Genomic DNA, 16,176 nt, shown 5'->3' on the forward strand with positions numbered 1-16,176 from the left:
CCCTGCTTGAAAAAGAAGGAGTGTTTTAGGACCATTCACTGCTCGCTCAAAAATAAAAGCCCCAAGACTGTAGACTTCCCACGGGGAAGGAATGGTGTTTGGTATAGAACGCATATCCGAGTGATCTATCCATCTATTTGTCCTATTAGACAGAGAAATCCAGACTTGACGAGTCACCGCAATTTTCCTTCCGGAGGTGATTCTGAACGAAAGCAGGCGCCGTCTCAATGTGTGACAATTAATGCATAGTATTAAGGATCTACTTGTCAGCGTAGAAGGCCCATGGACGAAGTGAAGGGACAATAGCGATTAGGGCTAGAAACGCGGCCTGCATCTTGGGGACGGGAACTAGGTACATCTGGGTGTGCGATCCTTTGGCCTCACCTCTCTCCGAGGGTTTGATATGCTAACTAATGGGATCAGGAATCCAATCGATCGTGAAATGCTTGATAGTCCAATCCCTTGCACCTATTCTGATGAGGAGCGGAAATATTCATGTAACAATGCCTGCCTTTTACCAGCGATGTGAACAAGTACCTTTTTCCGATCCCTTGGCTGCTACGAACTGAAAATTTACTGGATCTTCCGGCCATGAACGTAAATCCTGTCATCACGCTATGTTTATATGGAACGTAAGTCAACATCTTGTTTAGTACTGTTGGAGTAATCCCGAATGATGTGCTTTAATGACTTGTTTAAGCAGCCGAGCTGGATGAGTGGTGCCATAGGCATGCTTATTATTTTACCACATTTGCTAATTCAGTTATATCTTCAGCGTCCCTGCCACTTGACAAATAAGCAGCAAGGTCATGGCATACTAGTCTCATTTATCAAGACCCTGCATAGCTCCTAGATGAGGACGGGGACTCGAAAACCCTGTCTAGGTGGAAATCGCTGCAGCAGGCTCCACTATCTTCACAACCCGCGCGGGGATCCCTACGGCGACACTGAATGGGGGGATATTCTTCGTGACGATTGCACCGGCTCCAATTGTGCACCCTTCTCCAATTGTTATGCCTGCCAGTATAGTGACTCCACCCCCGATCCAGCAATCATTGGCAATCAAGACCTCACGAGCAAATTCCAGTCCGTCCCGACGCGATTGAACGCTCGTTTCGTGTGTGGCGCCGAGGATACTCACATTCGGCCCGAAAGAAACCCTATCGCCTATGATGATGAGGGAGCAGTCGAGCATTGTGGTGCTTCAGACCCAGCCGAGTCAGTATATCTGGACTATAGGTCGTGTTACTTCCGCAGTGGGCTTACTGGAAATTTGCATAGAAGTTATTCCCGACACTTATATTGCAACCGTAATCGACAAAGATCGGTGGCTCAAGGTGGATATTGGATCCAACAGAACCAAGAAGTTGGTCTAGGATGGCCTCTCGGTCGGCTCTAAGTTCATCTGGGGCCGTTTCATCTGGTATGGGGGTGCTATTGTACTTTGATAGAAGTCTTCGGGCACGAAAGCGAGCTTCCGTCAGCTCGTGGATAAAGGGGTTGTACCTAAACATACCCATATCAGAAAGAAGCATTAAGACGCATGGAATATGCGAATCTGCCCATCGCTTGTTCAAACACCAATTGATATGGGAACACATACAGCATTCCAGATATCATTCGCTCATATTGGTCACACCAAGGAGTGTTCTTGAGACCCTTTGCCTGTTCAATCAATGACAATGACCTTTCTTCTCGTGGACTCATCTTCAGAGATAGTTGACGTGTTGACTTTTGACACTTTCAAATTTCACCTTAGCTCCACGGAAGACAGTGTATATAAGTGCACGGAGTTGAAGGATGCTTCAAGGATGGCTGAGATCAGATCTGGAAGTTGCCCGACCCTATTTGGAATTCAAACTTGCTTAGGTCTTCTACAACATATTTATACATGCTTCCTGCTCAATCGGGAGATGGGTGCCTAGTATTCGGGGTGGGTTATGATAGTACGCAGTAGAATGCACGTCAGTGGGATCCACTGTGCGCAGCCAGTGGCTCCTATCCATTGACACAGTGCAGACAACCTAAATGGTGCAATAGGAGGAGTGGAGAAATCATACTTTTCCTAGTTTATTCGTCAACTCCGGGTGTTGACTATTGCAAACCATTGCTGAAGGCAACCGGACCAGGTATCACACGGGGATTAACAAGTTGAAGTCGAGGTCCAGACTCAGCTAAGAAGTAAGGTATTCGTTCAGAATTCTCGGTTCATAAGTATATCGGAGTAACCTCGGAAGGCCCCGCGGTAAGCCAGATACGAACACGATACATTGAAATTCCGAACGGTCGTAACAAGGTTCACTCGATCGACAGGTAGTGTCACCATTATACGGTATCAGCCTGTATTAACAGGACCAACCAGATCAAGTTTACGGGAGTTGATTTATGATATTAACAACTATTGAAGTGGGAATATGGCAGTTCATTGCCAAGAACTGAGGTTTCACAGGCCTCAACCCAGCCATGCTTCTGTAGTCGAGCATACATATGTATCGGCTTAAAAAGAATAAGAAGGCGTCGGATTACTGATAGACCATTTCATGGACAACAGGGGCAGCATGTGCAGCACTCGATACAGAAAAGCCCGGTGCAACTACGGTGTTTAATTAGCAAAAGTGGCTCAAAGAGAGTTTGTAACAAATGTTCACTTACACCCCGCAGCAGACGTCTGCTCCATCACCACCACCACGTAGTTGCACCTGTTGCATCTGGTCGGGGGGAATCTAGGCAAGTTTAGTAAGTACCTCAAGTAAGAGAATGGGTGTTGTGGAGCTTACGGGCTGCTGATCGACGACTCCGTTTGTCACAGGGGAACCTGGGCTGGAAAATTTCTGCGTGATCATGCCATTGACATGGTGCTGTTGCGCTGTTGCCCCTTGGTTGGAGGCCTTGAGAATGCTGAACAGGCTTTCAAACATGTTGCTGGAGATTGTGGTATTATTGGGTGTGACTGGTTGTAACTCGGTGGAAGAGGTTGTGAGACTGTAGATAATTCCTGCTGGAGAACGAAGATTGACAGAGGCAGACGAAAGGAAAAACAGACTTCTCTATGTACAGATTCATCACCACAACTGCGGTCCAAACCCTGGTTATGCTACTACCCTTTATGTGGTATGGCTGCTAGATGGACGACTTGGTTCTTCTACAAGAATAACCGCTCTCCCAACATCTCGTGGTGACACAGGCGAGTTTGTTTCCACAATCCAGCACCAACGGGACCTATTTACCTCGTGGTTTGGGTCCGGAATTCATCGTTAGTGTACGAATACGGATGATATAGGCAGCTTGGTTGGTCGTTGGCTTTGTTAAAGCCAAGGAAGCGTGGAAAGAGACGCCCGCTTAGTCCAGTCGTGATAATGACCTCATTTGAAGCCCCGCGTAAAATATCTCAATTGAAGAGACTGGTTCGATTTGCAAAGAACGAGTCATGTGATCTGAGATCGAGACAATCTCTGCCTCTCTACTTGATCACAATCTCGAATAACATAATCAATGACCGAGCCGGACGAATTATTGTAATTGATCAGAGCCCCAAGCTTCAAGTTACGGTCCAGCCGAAGGTCAAGCTATTCCGATTAGCCCTCGCCAGAACCCACCCAGGAACCCTACCCCAGGCCCGGGGGTTGGGTTGGGTCCTAGTCAGAAGACCCGTGGGTAGGTTGTCGTTTAGCAAACCCAACCCATCTTCCCCATCACTGATTAGCGCAGCATCCTCTTCATCTTACTTTCAGCCCTTCATCCAATGAACGGCCACTGTACTTTAGCAAAATATTGAGCTTTGGAGCATCACATGTTACCGATCCATTCGACACCCATACCCGATTTAATCCTACTTAAGCCCTTGCATTCCTTGAGACAGGAGTGTAGTCTCCCGAGGAACCTGATAAACTGGGACACAAAGAAGGGGCTGTAATGTTCTGCTGGTGGGCTTTGTCGACCCCTAACGTATTTCCCGGTCGAACTGCGCACCCGGCTGAGCTGCGCACCCCAAAATACCATATTAAATGCGATATTTTCAAATCAGATATCTCCACCAGAGCAAGTTCCCTCTGTCTGTTATCTAGTATATTGAGTATTTAGTATACAATAAGCTCTATATGAAAGTTCAAGGTCGATTCAATAATCATTTTGCTCTGTTTCATAAATTACATTGTAATTCAAGGATTTAAGCTAGAAATATATATTAGATAGCAATCATGCCCCTAAAATTTGGTAGGGCTCTAGAGTCGTGCTAGATATGCTATAAAGAGTTTGGAATCATGGAAAGACATTATAATAGCCTATGTTAAGATATTGAGGTGTAATTTATCCATTTAATATGGTGTTTTAGGGTGCGCAGCTCATCCGGGTGCGCAGTTCGACCGGGAAATACGTTATGCACTTTCTCGCACATTGATTTTGCATTTTCTACGGATGCCCCAACCTTACGGATCCGCATACGCCCATGGAACAGATGACGTGGTGGCTATGATTATCACTTATTTATATGCTAGATAATCACTTGTTATTAGTAGGCATGGTGGGTAAGGATTCTTTGTGCAGCCCCGTTAAGAAAGTACCCTTATTTAGCGCAAGTTATATTTCTACGTACATTGTCTATTGGCGCTTAACTCTAGTAATACCTTGCTCACGGATAGTCGTGCTACATTTTGCTAATATAAATTGCCTAACCGCCCTCTCTTGTGCACTCCGCCTAACTCCTTCGGTCCTTGCTATCCTCTTCCTTTCATGGAGTATCGTAATTCCACTTGCTTCTGAGACTGCACATACGAGTGCAACATATGATCCTGTGGTCTAGCTGAGTCGATTATACCGATTTAGCCCCCATATGCATCCCGCCAGACATGCCTGAAAGATAGTATTCTATAGGCTGCTCTATACCACGAAGTTGAGTTTCCACGAGGAGGTAGGCGGGGTGCGAAGTGTATAATGAGTAGAGCTTTGAGAAATTAGAGTGGTGCTTCTTGGAGAGCCCGGCGGCTTTTATAGACCGTCGTAATGGACCAAGGGACGTTGGTCAAGGCCCTTCACTAAATTTTTGGATCTATGAAGCGCTGTCTTACAACCCTCACTATTCCTAGGCGTCAAGGGTGTTGATGGATATGACACTCAGATCTCCCCTGTATACCACGACGCGAAAAAGGTGATCATTTGAGGAAGCAATATACTTAGTTGGGAATATCAACGATCCTCGCCTGTCGATTTACAAGATCCTTTCAGATCAAGAAAAGTAATGCATCATATCTACCCCAAATTAGAGCTACTAAAACCCTTTTAAAGTCGCTTAAGTTCTGATGTGTAAATCTTGAAGCAAAAGCAAAGTAAACTTCAATTGTTTGCACTATGAGATTTCGGAAAAAGGGAAAGATTCTCGAAAGATGTGAGGCAGGAGATCGCCAACAAAATTCGGTATCTATTTACTGGTACTCCGGGAACTCTTCAGCAGTCCACACCTTCCAGACGAGTCTTTCCCCACTGACGGTGCCACTTCTCATAATATCCAGAGCAGTGCTAGCTCGCTCTAATAAGGTGTTACCTTCAATGACTCGTTGTTTGTTTGGTTCAATTGCCCCTTGAGAAAGGAGAGTTGGCAAAATATCCGGCATGAGATTGTCCTTCAGAAAGGCATTCTGGAGAGACTTTAATAAATAATTTGAAATATTGTGCACGAAAAGAACATTACTTACCGCTTCATAGGTGTAGCTGACAATGCTATGGACTTCAACACCTGGTACCCAATCTGCCTCCTTAGAGACATCAGCAGATAGCTGCAGTCCGTTCTCATCAGACGGACCATTGATTACAACTGGTAGAACAGCTGCAACCTTGGAGCCTGCTTGGTTCGCAATCTGTGAGATAGGAAGCAAGGAGCCGAACTTAGAGTCAACGCAATCAAAAACACGAATAGCCTTGGAAGGTTTGTTTGCGTTCAAAAGATCCACGATAGAATCCACAACATCAGGGCTGCGATAATCAATGACATGGGCTGCACCATATCTTTTGAGCTTCCCTTCATGCTTGGGGGATGCAGTGACGATGACATTCTTGTATCCCCAGTACTTCAGAATCTGGACCGCAAACTGACCAACTGAGCTACCACCACCCCAGATCAGGATCGGAATTTCGTGGTTGTGAGACACAAAGCCTTGAGGGCAGGGCCATGGCAGCTGAATCTCAAACTTTTCTGACAGAGCATGGAAAGCGGTCACAAAATTCGTGGGAATGGTAACTGCAGCGGCAAGGGAGACTTCGTCTGGAATCTGTCCAACAATTTAGTCTTCTGAAAACTAGAGATATATATGCATGGAATGTGCAACCAACCTTTCCAAAGAGATGTTCGGGTGCAGTCACATAAATCTGTTGACCCTTTTCCTCTTGGGTGTGGAAGACGAATCCAAATACTCGGTCGCCGACCTTGAGGCGGTGGACGCTGGAACCGACTGCGACTACAGTTCCGGCAACACTGTCACCGAGACGTAAAGGAAACTGAGCCATCAAGCCGGCATCAACCTGGAAAACATCCAGTGGTGCAGATGGTATCCATTCTGCTCGAACTTGAATGTCATGCTGCTTTGGGGTAGCAGTAGAAACTTGCTGGAGCGTCAATGGCTCTTTGATGCCGGTAGCGATGATTGCGTGATGAGTAGACATTGTTAACTAAACGGAATTCTGATACTTTTAAAGTGATGTTTAAAAACCAGGGTCAACTAGTTGTGCTTTATATATTGCCGGTACGAAGAAGAACTTACTACTGTGGGTCGATGAACAATACGCTTACATTTACTAATCGAGATGCAACCCTGGAAATTGCTTTCTACCTGCTACTATTACTTAAACTCATATAATTTCTATACAAGTGGGTCGGTTACCGATTTTGATAACTGAGGTGGCCAGAACAGCCTCGAAATAAACCATCAACCTGTTCCTATTACTAACATAGAATTTGACGCCAGTGAAGTACTCTCTCACCCCTCTTCACTCTCCACCTATTAGTTGAAACAAGAATTTCAGGCGATCCTCGCAAAACCCATCCCCACTTCTTAGCAAATCCCTCTGTGACCTCCCAATTTCGAGGATCCCAAGGTGTCCCCCAAACAAGCAACGTCGCGTCACTACGACGAGTATCCCAGAAAGCAGTAAGGTCATGACACAACTCATCATCATCAAGAGAATCCCCAGCCAGAATTAGGTTGTCCCTCATTCGCGGGAAAGGGAAAGCATCAAGCCATGGATGATGCGGGACTTGCTGTTGCAGAGATGTTGCTCGTAGACTGAGAGGAATAGCATGATGGGACAAAGCCGGACCTGCGAGACTGAGGATCGAAACTGCATCATCGCGGCACATCCACTCTGCACTCATGCCTAGAGCAAGGACATTATCATAGGCTGCACGCAGGATATTCATTCTGCTTAGATTGATAAGCTGATCTGTTTTCGGTGAGCTTTCTGTGAAATTCTTCATGGCCATCCCTTCAAACTCATGCATAAGCTCATGTACAGTTGGAGGTGCGAATGTGCATTGGGTATGTTGCTCTACAGATAAGCTGCATGCGATGACGGCGAGGTGTGCAGATGTTTCAGCATGACCCGGGCTAGTGTCGATATCCCTGATCCCATTGCTCCCATTGATTTTACTTTCATGTAATCTTTCAGCTTTTTCTTTTGCCTCCTGGCGCAAACCTGTGTTCCAGAGCATTAGTGGAAAGGTGCGTACCCACGATAAAAAGATTTATGACATACGGTATGCTCTCTGATTCAGGCGGTTTTGCAGTCTCCGCCGTGTAGCTGAATTGGAGACGCCGGACCAATCGTCAATTGGTGAAAGGGCTTCTGATTGCGGTAGTCTCCGCTGTGACTTGGGTGGCGCAAGTGGTATCCGAGACATGAAGAGCGTTAGGTCGGCCGTGTGATATCTCAGAATTCACAATGTGCGCGTTGACGATTCGAAGATTGACAAGACGTGTATAGCGCTGAAGTGCAAGGTGCTGACGGATCAAGCAGCATTGGTCAGTAATTTAGCGGTCCGAAGCTTAAGGTGAGGCGATTTGCCCCACATTTTAAGTTGCTTACACCCCACTCTACTTATTTAAGCCAATGGGACAATCCTAACCGTGGAGTATCAGAGTCTAATGTCCGTAAATTCCGTCCGTATGTCCGAACGCCTGTAGCAGGAGAACCAGTACCGTTGCCGCTTCATAACCTGTTCAATCTCAGTTGGACGTCACTGTCAACGTGCAAGTCCCCAAGCAGGGAAGTAGAGACAACCAAGTCGTTCTTATAAATTGACAAAAAAGCGCATCCAAAGCCCCGCTGGAATGCAGGGCACCGATAATATTTTCATCTCCTTGGGCTGTATGATTACATGTGGAGAGGAGCAAAAGCATCTGGAGTAGAAGTCCCCTGTGCTCCCATCCAACACAAGTTGGACAGGAAGGAAATTGACGAGGATCGAGACTTGAGGGTTGAAGTTCTCTAGCCGAATGCTTAGGGGGCAGTGTTTAGAGATACTGTCATAATACTTCAACAGGGACTATCAATTTGCGCAACAAGTCTGAATGGGAACGAGTTGCCTCCCTCTCTTAACCACTATTAGGTAGAGGGTAGGCAAAGGTGCCTAGCGGTATTACGATGAAACTTCTTGGAAAATTTCGACATTGAAGATTTGATTTAGGATTCTGACATTTTGTCAAAGAACTAACTAATGTTTGCAAGACTGGAACAAGAAAAAGGCAGCATAAGAGTAAAGACCAAAAGCTGTTTTATACATCAGGTAAATTGAACGCCGAGTGCTTAACATGAAAATAAAATTCCACACAACAAAATTGGATCAAACACCAGCAGAGAAAGAAAACTGTACAAAAGCGTAACTCAATGGCATTGTATTCTATGTCAGAAAAACAGCGTATTCCGATAGTTCGGCAGAAAAGCCAGGGTGATGACTCTCAAGATTGACAGTTTGTCTCGTGTCAAATCATAGGCAGAGAAATTGCGTGAGGATTTAGATCCTCAAATATGTTCGTGAAAATTCAAAGTTGTCCAAATCCCATATTTCCCATTGGAAATCCAAATGTCCCAAGTATCGTGTCCCGTTTCCATCCATTCCGTGAATTGTGAGCTTTGTCGTGAGCTCATAGGTATTATTCATTTCCCATTTGTGTCGTCCCGCTATAAGGTGGGTATGTCGCAGGTGAAGAAGAAGTAGGAGTAAAAGCAAAAACAAAAAGGAAGTCGTGTTGCTTGACAATTCGGGTCGATCAACCGATCATTCATCGTCGGTCAGTTTCCGAATCAGGCTGATGCTCAATATCATGACCAGGAGGCCAACTGTCACTATTACTAGTAAGACAAAGCCGAACCAACCTAACACCATGGCAGAAGATCCGACGCCACTCTTGACACTGCCGTTCCCCATATCTTGGGCGATGGTGCTTGCTGCGACAGACGCTGTATGCTGCCATAATACAGACACGAGAACAAACACAGAGGAGACAAAGATCAGTGCGAGCGCAGCCTGAGACACAGGTCGCGAAGGGAAAGGCTTGACCTCACGCTCCGATCCAGAGTCATCGACCTCCTCGTGCCAGCCGGGAAAGGTAGCGAGAAGGATGAAGCAGAAGAATGCAAGAATGACCGCGACAATGCTGTGTGATGATTAGCAAATGGCAATAATTCGTATTTTGATCGACTCACAGGAGGTATGGGAACACAACAGCATCCTTGAATGTTGATGCAACCCAGATCAAGTTGAGTGGGTCTTGGTCCACAGTGACAATCTCGGCCAGGGCTGTCGCATTGGCATTGCAGATGAATGAGCCTCCATCGGGCTGGACACAGATACCAAAGTATCCAACTCGAACTTCCAATTCTGCGCCGCCAACAATGTTCGAGATGGCGGTTGCAACATCTGGCTGCACTTGTGCGAGATCTCTGATAGGATTGTACTTTTCATAGTATAGTGAGATTAGGAAGATGTTGGGGATCTGTGGAGATGATGAAGAGCATCCAGCCAACAACAGTGCTAGAGGGTGTTAGTGATATTCCAAAGAAGCATAGCAAAGAATTTTGGCAGGAACACTCACATAATAGGATGATTGCGACTGCGATAATGATCATGAGAACGTGGTGGTACCCGATCATAGGAATGAAGCCTGTGTCATATTTAGCTATAATGTCTTCGTGCTTTAAAATAAACAAAAGATTGTCACTTACGGGCCCATTTTTGAGCGAAGGGGGTTGCCATTGTGCCCAACGATTATCAACACCAGGTTGACCGTTCACTTGTCTTGACTCACTTCTCGGATCCCCGAGAAGGAGTGTCTGGAACCGAATGCGATTTCAGAACTCAACCTTTCGCCTAATAGACCACTTGTTGAGTTGTGTGATTGGCGTCGATGACAATTCCTTCGGTTATCAAGATTGTTGGAATGTGGAGGAAGAATGCAGAGAATAGAATAGATATCGGATCGTTCAGGTTGTGTTCAAGGTTAGAACACACAGGAGAATGCTCAAACGTGTTGATTCTCTGTGGTATCCGGTTCACACCTGTGGATTTTTGAGATAGGTCAGAGATCTGTCTAGACGCCTGTACGGTATACAACGGAACAGGTGAAAAGTGTATGAAAGAGAGGAATGTGTAGAAGGAATGGAAGGAATAGGAAAGAAGGGACCGTAGCTGGCACAAAATTCCACGTCACACTGAGAGTCTCTCAAGAATCTGGAGGCTGGGGATGAGGCAAGTGTATAGGAATATGGGAGGCTGGGCCAACCACCTTTGTTTACTCACCCGCTTCCCTAGCAACCTAGGACGACCGCCTTCCTCTCTCGGTAGTTCTGCCCTCAGACACGGGCTAGAGGGTCTGTGCTAGGCCCGATCTTGACTAGCGCAGATCCCGATAAAGTTGGGCCCACCTGAAGGCGCCACGCGATTCACCCAACCTCGTAGATATTCAATGTTGGGCTTACAATCTGATTACTCTTATGTCAAACTTCCAATATGCTGATATTTCAAAGCACTATCCAATGCTGTAACAATATACCTAACAATATCAACACAGTTGCGCCAAATAGAACCGAAAAAAAGACCAGTGGCCCAATGCACTCCGGCTCCCAACATGTTATCCCAATGCTCCCTAACCCAATAGTGTAGATGCTATGCCTAATTTGCTGTAAAAGAAAAGCGCTTGAGATCCAAAGGAGTGGCGGAGAGCCCAATGCTGGACTCTTCCTCATCATCCTCGCTGTCAGGGACGATCTGATCCTCGCTGCCTTGGGTACCAATGGTTCCAGTAAAAGAGGACTCTTTCGAGACTGGGGAAGATTGTTCGGCCCAAGACCCCGCAGCGGCAGCATCCCGAAGTTTGGTAGGGAGGTTGATAGATTTAGAACGAGCAAGAGCAGCGTGTCCCATGCGCTGGAGAGGCGTCAGGCGCCGTTGAGCCGTATTTCCGCGTGAAATGCTGCCTGTCTTAGGCGTCGACGGTGGTGGGGGCCGGTGAGACTGGATCACGGGGATCTTCGTCATGGGGGAGCGAGGTGTGGCAGCCTCCAGCGTTGGTCCAGACTGAAATGTGAACTTAGACAGAAGAGTCGAGTTCTGTCGGTCAACGTGATACTCAAGAGCCTCATTGAAAATTGGAGAGTTGGTGGGGTCATCTCCAGGTGAATTGTGGGGTTTCTCCATATCTGTGCTTGTCGATGCCCCACTGTCTGTAGATTGGGAAGTAGGTATTTTGGCTTCACTCTGCTTGGTAGGGGTTTCGGTATTGCTCTCAGGTTTTGAGTCACCCAGCCCAGGAGTGGCACTCGGGTCTGGAATGCTGGACATGATATCTTCTGCGACATCGTCAGAGAAGACATCCATCACGGATTTCCGTGGCTTTTTAGATCTAAAGAGCTTTTGTCCACTGGGGCTAGTTTGTTCATTGCTGGGGGCAAAGAACCGGCTGCGCGCGGTGGGGCATGCGGGCAAAGAGTCTCCTTCAGTCTCGGAGCACAGTCTTTGTCTCTTGGTCGGTTGCAAAGTCGACGAGCTTGCGCTTTGCGCGAGGAAAGAGGACCGCTCGACACTCCGGATCATAGGGCTAAGACCTTGATCGGAGAATGCCCGGAGAGGGGTGGACCTAACAGAGTTTGAACGGAGGGGCGCCGGGTTCGCCTGCCAGGAATGGTTAAAATTGCGGTCCAACAGTCGCTGCTGGCTGGGCGACGGTGTCAAGCTGTTGGGATCCAGTTCGGCCAAAGGGGTCCGCTTCGGGGTAAAGAACGAATTGATAGGCTTTCTCGGCTTCAATTCGGAGGAAGTCCCCAATGTCTGGCGACGATTGATGCCAAGAGACCCTTTATTGGTAGACAGTGGCTTTATGCAAATGCGCTCCTTGGTAGTCGGATCCAAGTCACCCCGAGAGACACCAATAGCAATTTCGGGTTCCATATCTCCACCAATGTATGGCAGCTCATCCAAATTAATACCCTCTTCCGGCGGTGACAAAGTAACCAGCTTTTCAGCCTTGTGACAGAAGACCCGCTGGTAAAGGAAAGTTAGCTCGGCCTGATTGAAGTTGGCCTGGTAGTCGGCCGGGACTCGGAATTGGCCCTCGAACTGGAGCATGCGTAGAGCTTTTTCAACAGTCTTGTGCTTGCGAATGACTCGGTATGCAGTCTTCAGTCCCATCTTCGGAATATTTGCCAAGTAATCACAACCACTCAAAATGCACATGCGTCTGAAATCCGCATCACTCCAGCCAACCAGGCTAACCTCACGACAAGCAGTGAAGTCAGCCCGGTTTATCTCAATGCATTCTCCATGCTGGTCCAGTTTGGAAAGCAACCGCTTGGCTCCAAAGACAAGCAAATCGGAGTCCTCTGATATGATCCCATGGATAACGCCCTGCTGCTCGAGATACACCAACTGCGCATCTGCCTCGTATGGTGCCACCACATATTCCACGTTCATTTGCTTCAGTTCCTCAATCAGTTGGCGGGCCATGTAGGGCGTCACGTCAACAGCCTTTTGAAATTCTTGGTATGCCTCCGGCATCCTCCCTTTCCGTTGCAGTTCGAGTCCTAGAGCCTTGCTTTCCTGACGCCGCCGGTGCCGATCCTGCTCCGTGCCTGACTTGCTGGGCAAATTGTCGCCGTCGAAGACGAGATAGGGCTTTACTCCGAAAAAGAGAAGCATGCGGACTCGGTTGAGGACGAAATCGAGGTGCCTGTCATAAAATGAGCATCTTGATCAACGGTGTGTTTTGTGGAGCAGTCAAAAAGCCATACTTCCTAGTGGGATTGTCCAGGACTAGATCCACGGAACAAGCAACGGTACCACGGTGCAGCCATCCATATGCATCAACTCCAATGGTTTGCCCACTAAATTTCTTGATGTGACATGGCTTCTGAATGGACTTGAGAAGCCCGTGAAGTCCTAGTCTCCATGTTAGGATTGTCCATGTGCCCTTGGTAAATGCCTAGCAACGTACCTTTAATACCCATGGTGGACACCGTTCGAGGCACAGGCGGGTCCTCGTATTCAGGCAATAAATGGTAACATAGGCTTCCAATTTCGCAAGCAGCCAAAATGTAACAAATATAGTGTCAGACCCAAGTTGAAGATGAGTTAAACAGACGAGGGAGTAAATAACTCCACAGGAATGTTCGTTCCCATCTCGACGCGCAGGACGCGCTTTTGGCGAGTGGGGAAGGCGGTGATTTCGGGTCACCGCCCAATTCTGCAGGTGCATCCCAAGAAAATTATCATCGCGGATTATGGAGTGATTTTCTCACCAGAACCACAATCATGCCTGTTACTCTTTCGAAAGTGCATAAGCAGATTTCCAAGAAGCGTGGTGTTGTCAATGCGCTTCATGAAAACAGCCGCGATGCCCAGCGACTCCGTAAGGCCGGTGCTCGAGATGATCGATTGTCCCGCCATTCCGCCACTGTGCTGAGAGCCCGCCAGCCATACAGTGAGACATATTCACACATTATCTACGGGCCACTCAACTGACTTGACTAGTGGATCGCATTGATCATATCTATGAGGCAGTGCAAGATATGTCTGACGCCCTTTCGGACGAAGAACTGGCTGAATTTGTCAAGAAGTATGTACTGCTCGCAATTACTACACTGTACTTGATGCTTACATCTATCAGTTACATCAACCGTGATACCCCCGAGATTGAGCAACTTCAATCCGAGCGACGGAAAGGACGCCCCCCAAGCAAGCGGGAAGAGGCCTTGAAAGAGCGTGTGCAGGCCGAAGATAGGGAATTCACCACCGGTCTCTGGATGCCCGACCTCAGTGATTCATATGTTATGACAACCTTGAAGGCCTGGAACAGAGATTGGTCAGGTCTCAGTGCTATGAAGTTCATCCGATTCAAGAAGAACGGAGAGAAGCTGGCATCAAGCTTCCCTCCCAATCGCATGTCATGATCACGATTGCTTTGATTTTTATCTTTATTTTATATTGTTTGGTTTCCAAAAAGAACTGGGTTGGCGCATGATGGGTACATTGATTCTTTTAGATTCTGTACCGCCGAATATTCAAATATACCTCAATTCAACTGCATTAACTAGATGTTTGAGTAGACGTAAAGCCGAACCGGAGAAGTCTTGGCATTGGCAACATCATCGGGTTAGCTCCTCCATCTTTTCCTAAGCTCTCATTTTCCTTCACCATCCCATAATTTCATCCACGTTCACAATGTTGTCCCTTCGCACTATCTCCCGCTCTGTCCCGCGCACCTTTTCGCGCTCCATTGCGTCTTCGGCTCTGCGCCCATCAACACTCGTCAAGCCCGCTCTGCGCCAGCCCTTGAAGCAGGCTGTCAAGCCCGCCTACGCTGCTTTCTCAACCGCTTCCGTCTTCAAGGCCCCTGCATCTGAAGGTAAGATGAATTCTTTAGCTTTGGATTGAGTCCGTGGGATTCCGGTGTTGCTTGATCGCAGACTCGACGTATGGCCTGAGGCTAACTTTCGATTGTTATTTTTCTTCAGGCGATATCGACCTTCTCGCCAAGCTCCAGGATGAGCTGAAGCATGAGAAGTCTTCTGACATCCCCGAGTTCGAGGAGCAGCAGGAGAACATCGACGCTATTATCAAGAATGGCGAGTGGACCGTTAAGGACGTTGAGGGTGAGCAGGAGGTTATTCTGTCCAAGAAGTTTGGCAACGAGACGTACGATCTCCACACCTGATTCATTTACATTTCGGCATCATGGCCTTTTCGATGCCGATAACAATGCTGACACAAATGATCGTTTAGCATCCGCGTCAGCTTCACCGTCGCCGACATCCAGAACATCAGCGAGCAGGATGAATTCGACGATGCTGCCCTCAGCGATGAGCTGGACTTCCAGAACCAAAACCAGGGTGCTGAGGAGCTCGAGCAGCCCGAGCCTAGCTTCCCCGCCCGCGTTAACGTCACCATCGAGAAGGCCAGCAACGGGGCCCTCTTGATCCAGACCGTCGTTCAGGACGGTGTCTTCCAGATCGAAGAGGTTTCCCACTTCGCCAAGGCCGAGCTCGCCCAGGCCCAGACCGCTGAGAAGGACTGGGCTCGTCAGAGCCTCTACGCCGGCCCTCCATTCGAGAACCTCGATGAGGACCTCCAGGGTCTCTGGGAGCGCTACCTCGAGGAGCGTGGCCTCAACGCCGAGTTTGCCAACATGGTCCCCGACTATATTTCCGTCAAGGAGCAGAAGGAGTACCTTCGCTGGTTGGATGGTATGTTCTCTGTCCTAGGTCGGTCGTGATTTCGAGACCTGCTTGCTAACTTTCTTTCAGCTGTCAAGAACTTCATTGGCGCTTAAATCATTTTTTCCCCTTACCCTATCCGACTCTCCCCTTTATTCTTCAGGAAAAGTCTTTTGATCAAGGCAACCCTGTTTGTCTCGAAGAAGGCCTTGTCCGATCTCCATATCCTGGGTCCGCTTTAGTGCTACTACTTCTGCGACTTGATTTGTACCAATATCTCTCAATATACAACCACTTCGATTGGAATATGACTGAATTAGTCTCTACCTTTTCATACAAAGTAAATCCCGATCCCGTACAGCCAAATATTACTACTTTGTCTTTTGCGACAATATTTGCCATGACATGATACTTTCCAGGTCCCCCAGTCCCAACTATAGAAGATATGTTATGGTATAGAAGTCATAGGCCAGCTTGCATGTCTTC

The 16,176-nt window shown here is 47.5% G+C and overlaps 8 protein-coding genes across 8 annotated transcripts; 2 read left to right on the plus strand and 6 right to left on the minus strand.

Annotated features, from left to right (window-relative positions):
• Nucleotides 1-880: 880 nt before the first annotated feature.
• Nucleotides 881-1,601, minus strand: N7446_004121 (sugar O-acetyltransferase; the record flags this gene model as incomplete). The annotated part of the gene is made up of 2 exons (XM_058512870.1): nucleotides 881-1,202; nucleotides 1,267-1,601. The coding sequence occupies 2 exons, from the start codon at nucleotides 1,599-1,601 to the stop codon at nucleotides 881-883; spliced, it is 657 nt and encodes a 218-aa protein (XP_058374199.1).
• A 1,047-nt stretch (nucleotides 1,602-2,648) lies between these two features.
• Nucleotides 2,649-2,918, minus strand: N7446_004122 (uncharacterized protein; the record flags this gene model as incomplete). Its single annotated transcript, XM_058512871.1, has 2 exons — nucleotides 2,649-2,723; nucleotides 2,778-2,918. 2 exons carry the CDS (start codon nucleotides 2,916-2,918, stop codon nucleotides 2,649-2,651), a joined length of 216 nt encoding a protein of 71 aa, XP_058374200.1.
• Nucleotides 2,919-5,417: 2,499 nt separating this feature from the next.
• On the minus strand, nucleotides 5,418-6,651 carry N7446_004123 (zinc-binding alcohol dehydrogenase family protein; the record flags this gene model as incomplete). The annotated part of the gene is made up of 3 exons (XM_058512872.1): nucleotides 5,418-5,630; nucleotides 5,688-6,260; nucleotides 6,322-6,651. 3 exons carry the CDS (start codon nucleotides 6,649-6,651, stop codon nucleotides 5,418-5,420), a joined length of 1,116 nt encoding a protein of 371 aa, XP_058374201.1.
• Nucleotides 6,652-6,931: 280 nt separating this feature from the next.
• N7446_004124 (bZIP transcription factor) lies at nucleotides 6,932-7,970 on the minus strand (the record flags this gene model as incomplete). Its single annotated transcript, XM_058512873.1, has 2 exons — nucleotides 7,741-7,970; nucleotides 6,932-7,680 (listed from the first exon to the last, which is right to left on the minus strand). Exons 1-2 carry the CDS (start codon nucleotides 7,883-7,885, stop codon nucleotides 6,932-6,934), a joined length of 894 nt encoding a protein of 297 aa, XP_058374202.1. The 5' UTR covers nucleotides 7,886-7,970.
• A 1,292-nt stretch (nucleotides 7,971-9,262) lies between these two features.
• On the minus strand, nucleotides 9,263-10,240 carry N7446_004125 (Fig1 domain-containing protein; the record flags this gene model as incomplete). The annotated part of the gene is made up of 4 exons (XM_058512874.1): nucleotides 9,263-9,641; nucleotides 9,691-10,018; nucleotides 10,080-10,148; nucleotides 10,210-10,240. 4 exons carry the CDS (start codon nucleotides 10,238-10,240, stop codon nucleotides 9,263-9,265), a joined length of 807 nt encoding a protein of 268 aa, XP_058374203.1.
• A 915-nt stretch (nucleotides 10,241-11,155) lies between these two features.
• Nucleotides 11,156-13,485, minus strand: N7446_004126 (putative exonuclease; the record flags this gene model as incomplete). The annotated part of the gene is made up of 3 exons (XM_058512875.1): nucleotides 11,156-13,208; nucleotides 13,270-13,417; nucleotides 13,473-13,485. The coding sequence occupies 3 exons, from the start codon at nucleotides 13,483-13,485 to the stop codon at nucleotides 11,156-11,158; spliced, it is 2,214 nt and encodes a 737-aa protein (XP_058374204.1).
• Nucleotides 13,486-13,789: 304 nt separating this feature from the next.
• On the plus strand, nucleotides 13,790-14,427 carry N7446_004127 (translation machinery-associated protein 16; the record flags this gene model as incomplete). The annotated part of the gene is made up of 3 exons (XM_058512876.1): nucleotides 13,790-13,958; nucleotides 14,009-14,093; nucleotides 14,145-14,427. The coding sequence occupies 3 exons, from the start codon at nucleotides 13,790-13,792 to the stop codon at nucleotides 14,425-14,427; spliced, it is 537 nt and encodes a 178-aa protein (XP_058374205.1).
• A 271-nt stretch (nucleotides 14,428-14,698) lies between these two features.
• Nucleotides 14,699-15,806, plus strand: N7446_004128 (MAM33 family protein; the record flags this gene model as incomplete). Its single annotated transcript, XM_058512877.1, has 4 exons — nucleotides 14,699-14,882; nucleotides 14,992-15,172; nucleotides 15,260-15,720; nucleotides 15,781-15,806. The coding sequence occupies 4 exons, from the start codon at nucleotides 14,699-14,701 to the stop codon at nucleotides 15,804-15,806; spliced, it is 852 nt and encodes a 283-aa protein (XP_058374206.1).
• Between the last annotated feature and the right edge of the window lie 370 nt (nucleotides 15,807-16,176).

Source organism: Penicillium canescens, assembly GCF_028828765.1.
Source record: "Penicillium canescens strain IBT 15451 chromosome Unknown utg000003l_segment0_segment0, whole genome shotgun sequence".
In the NCBI taxonomy this organism is placed as follows: Eukaryota; Fungi; Ascomycota; class Eurotiomycetes; order Eurotiales; family Aspergillaceae; genus Penicillium; species Penicillium canescens.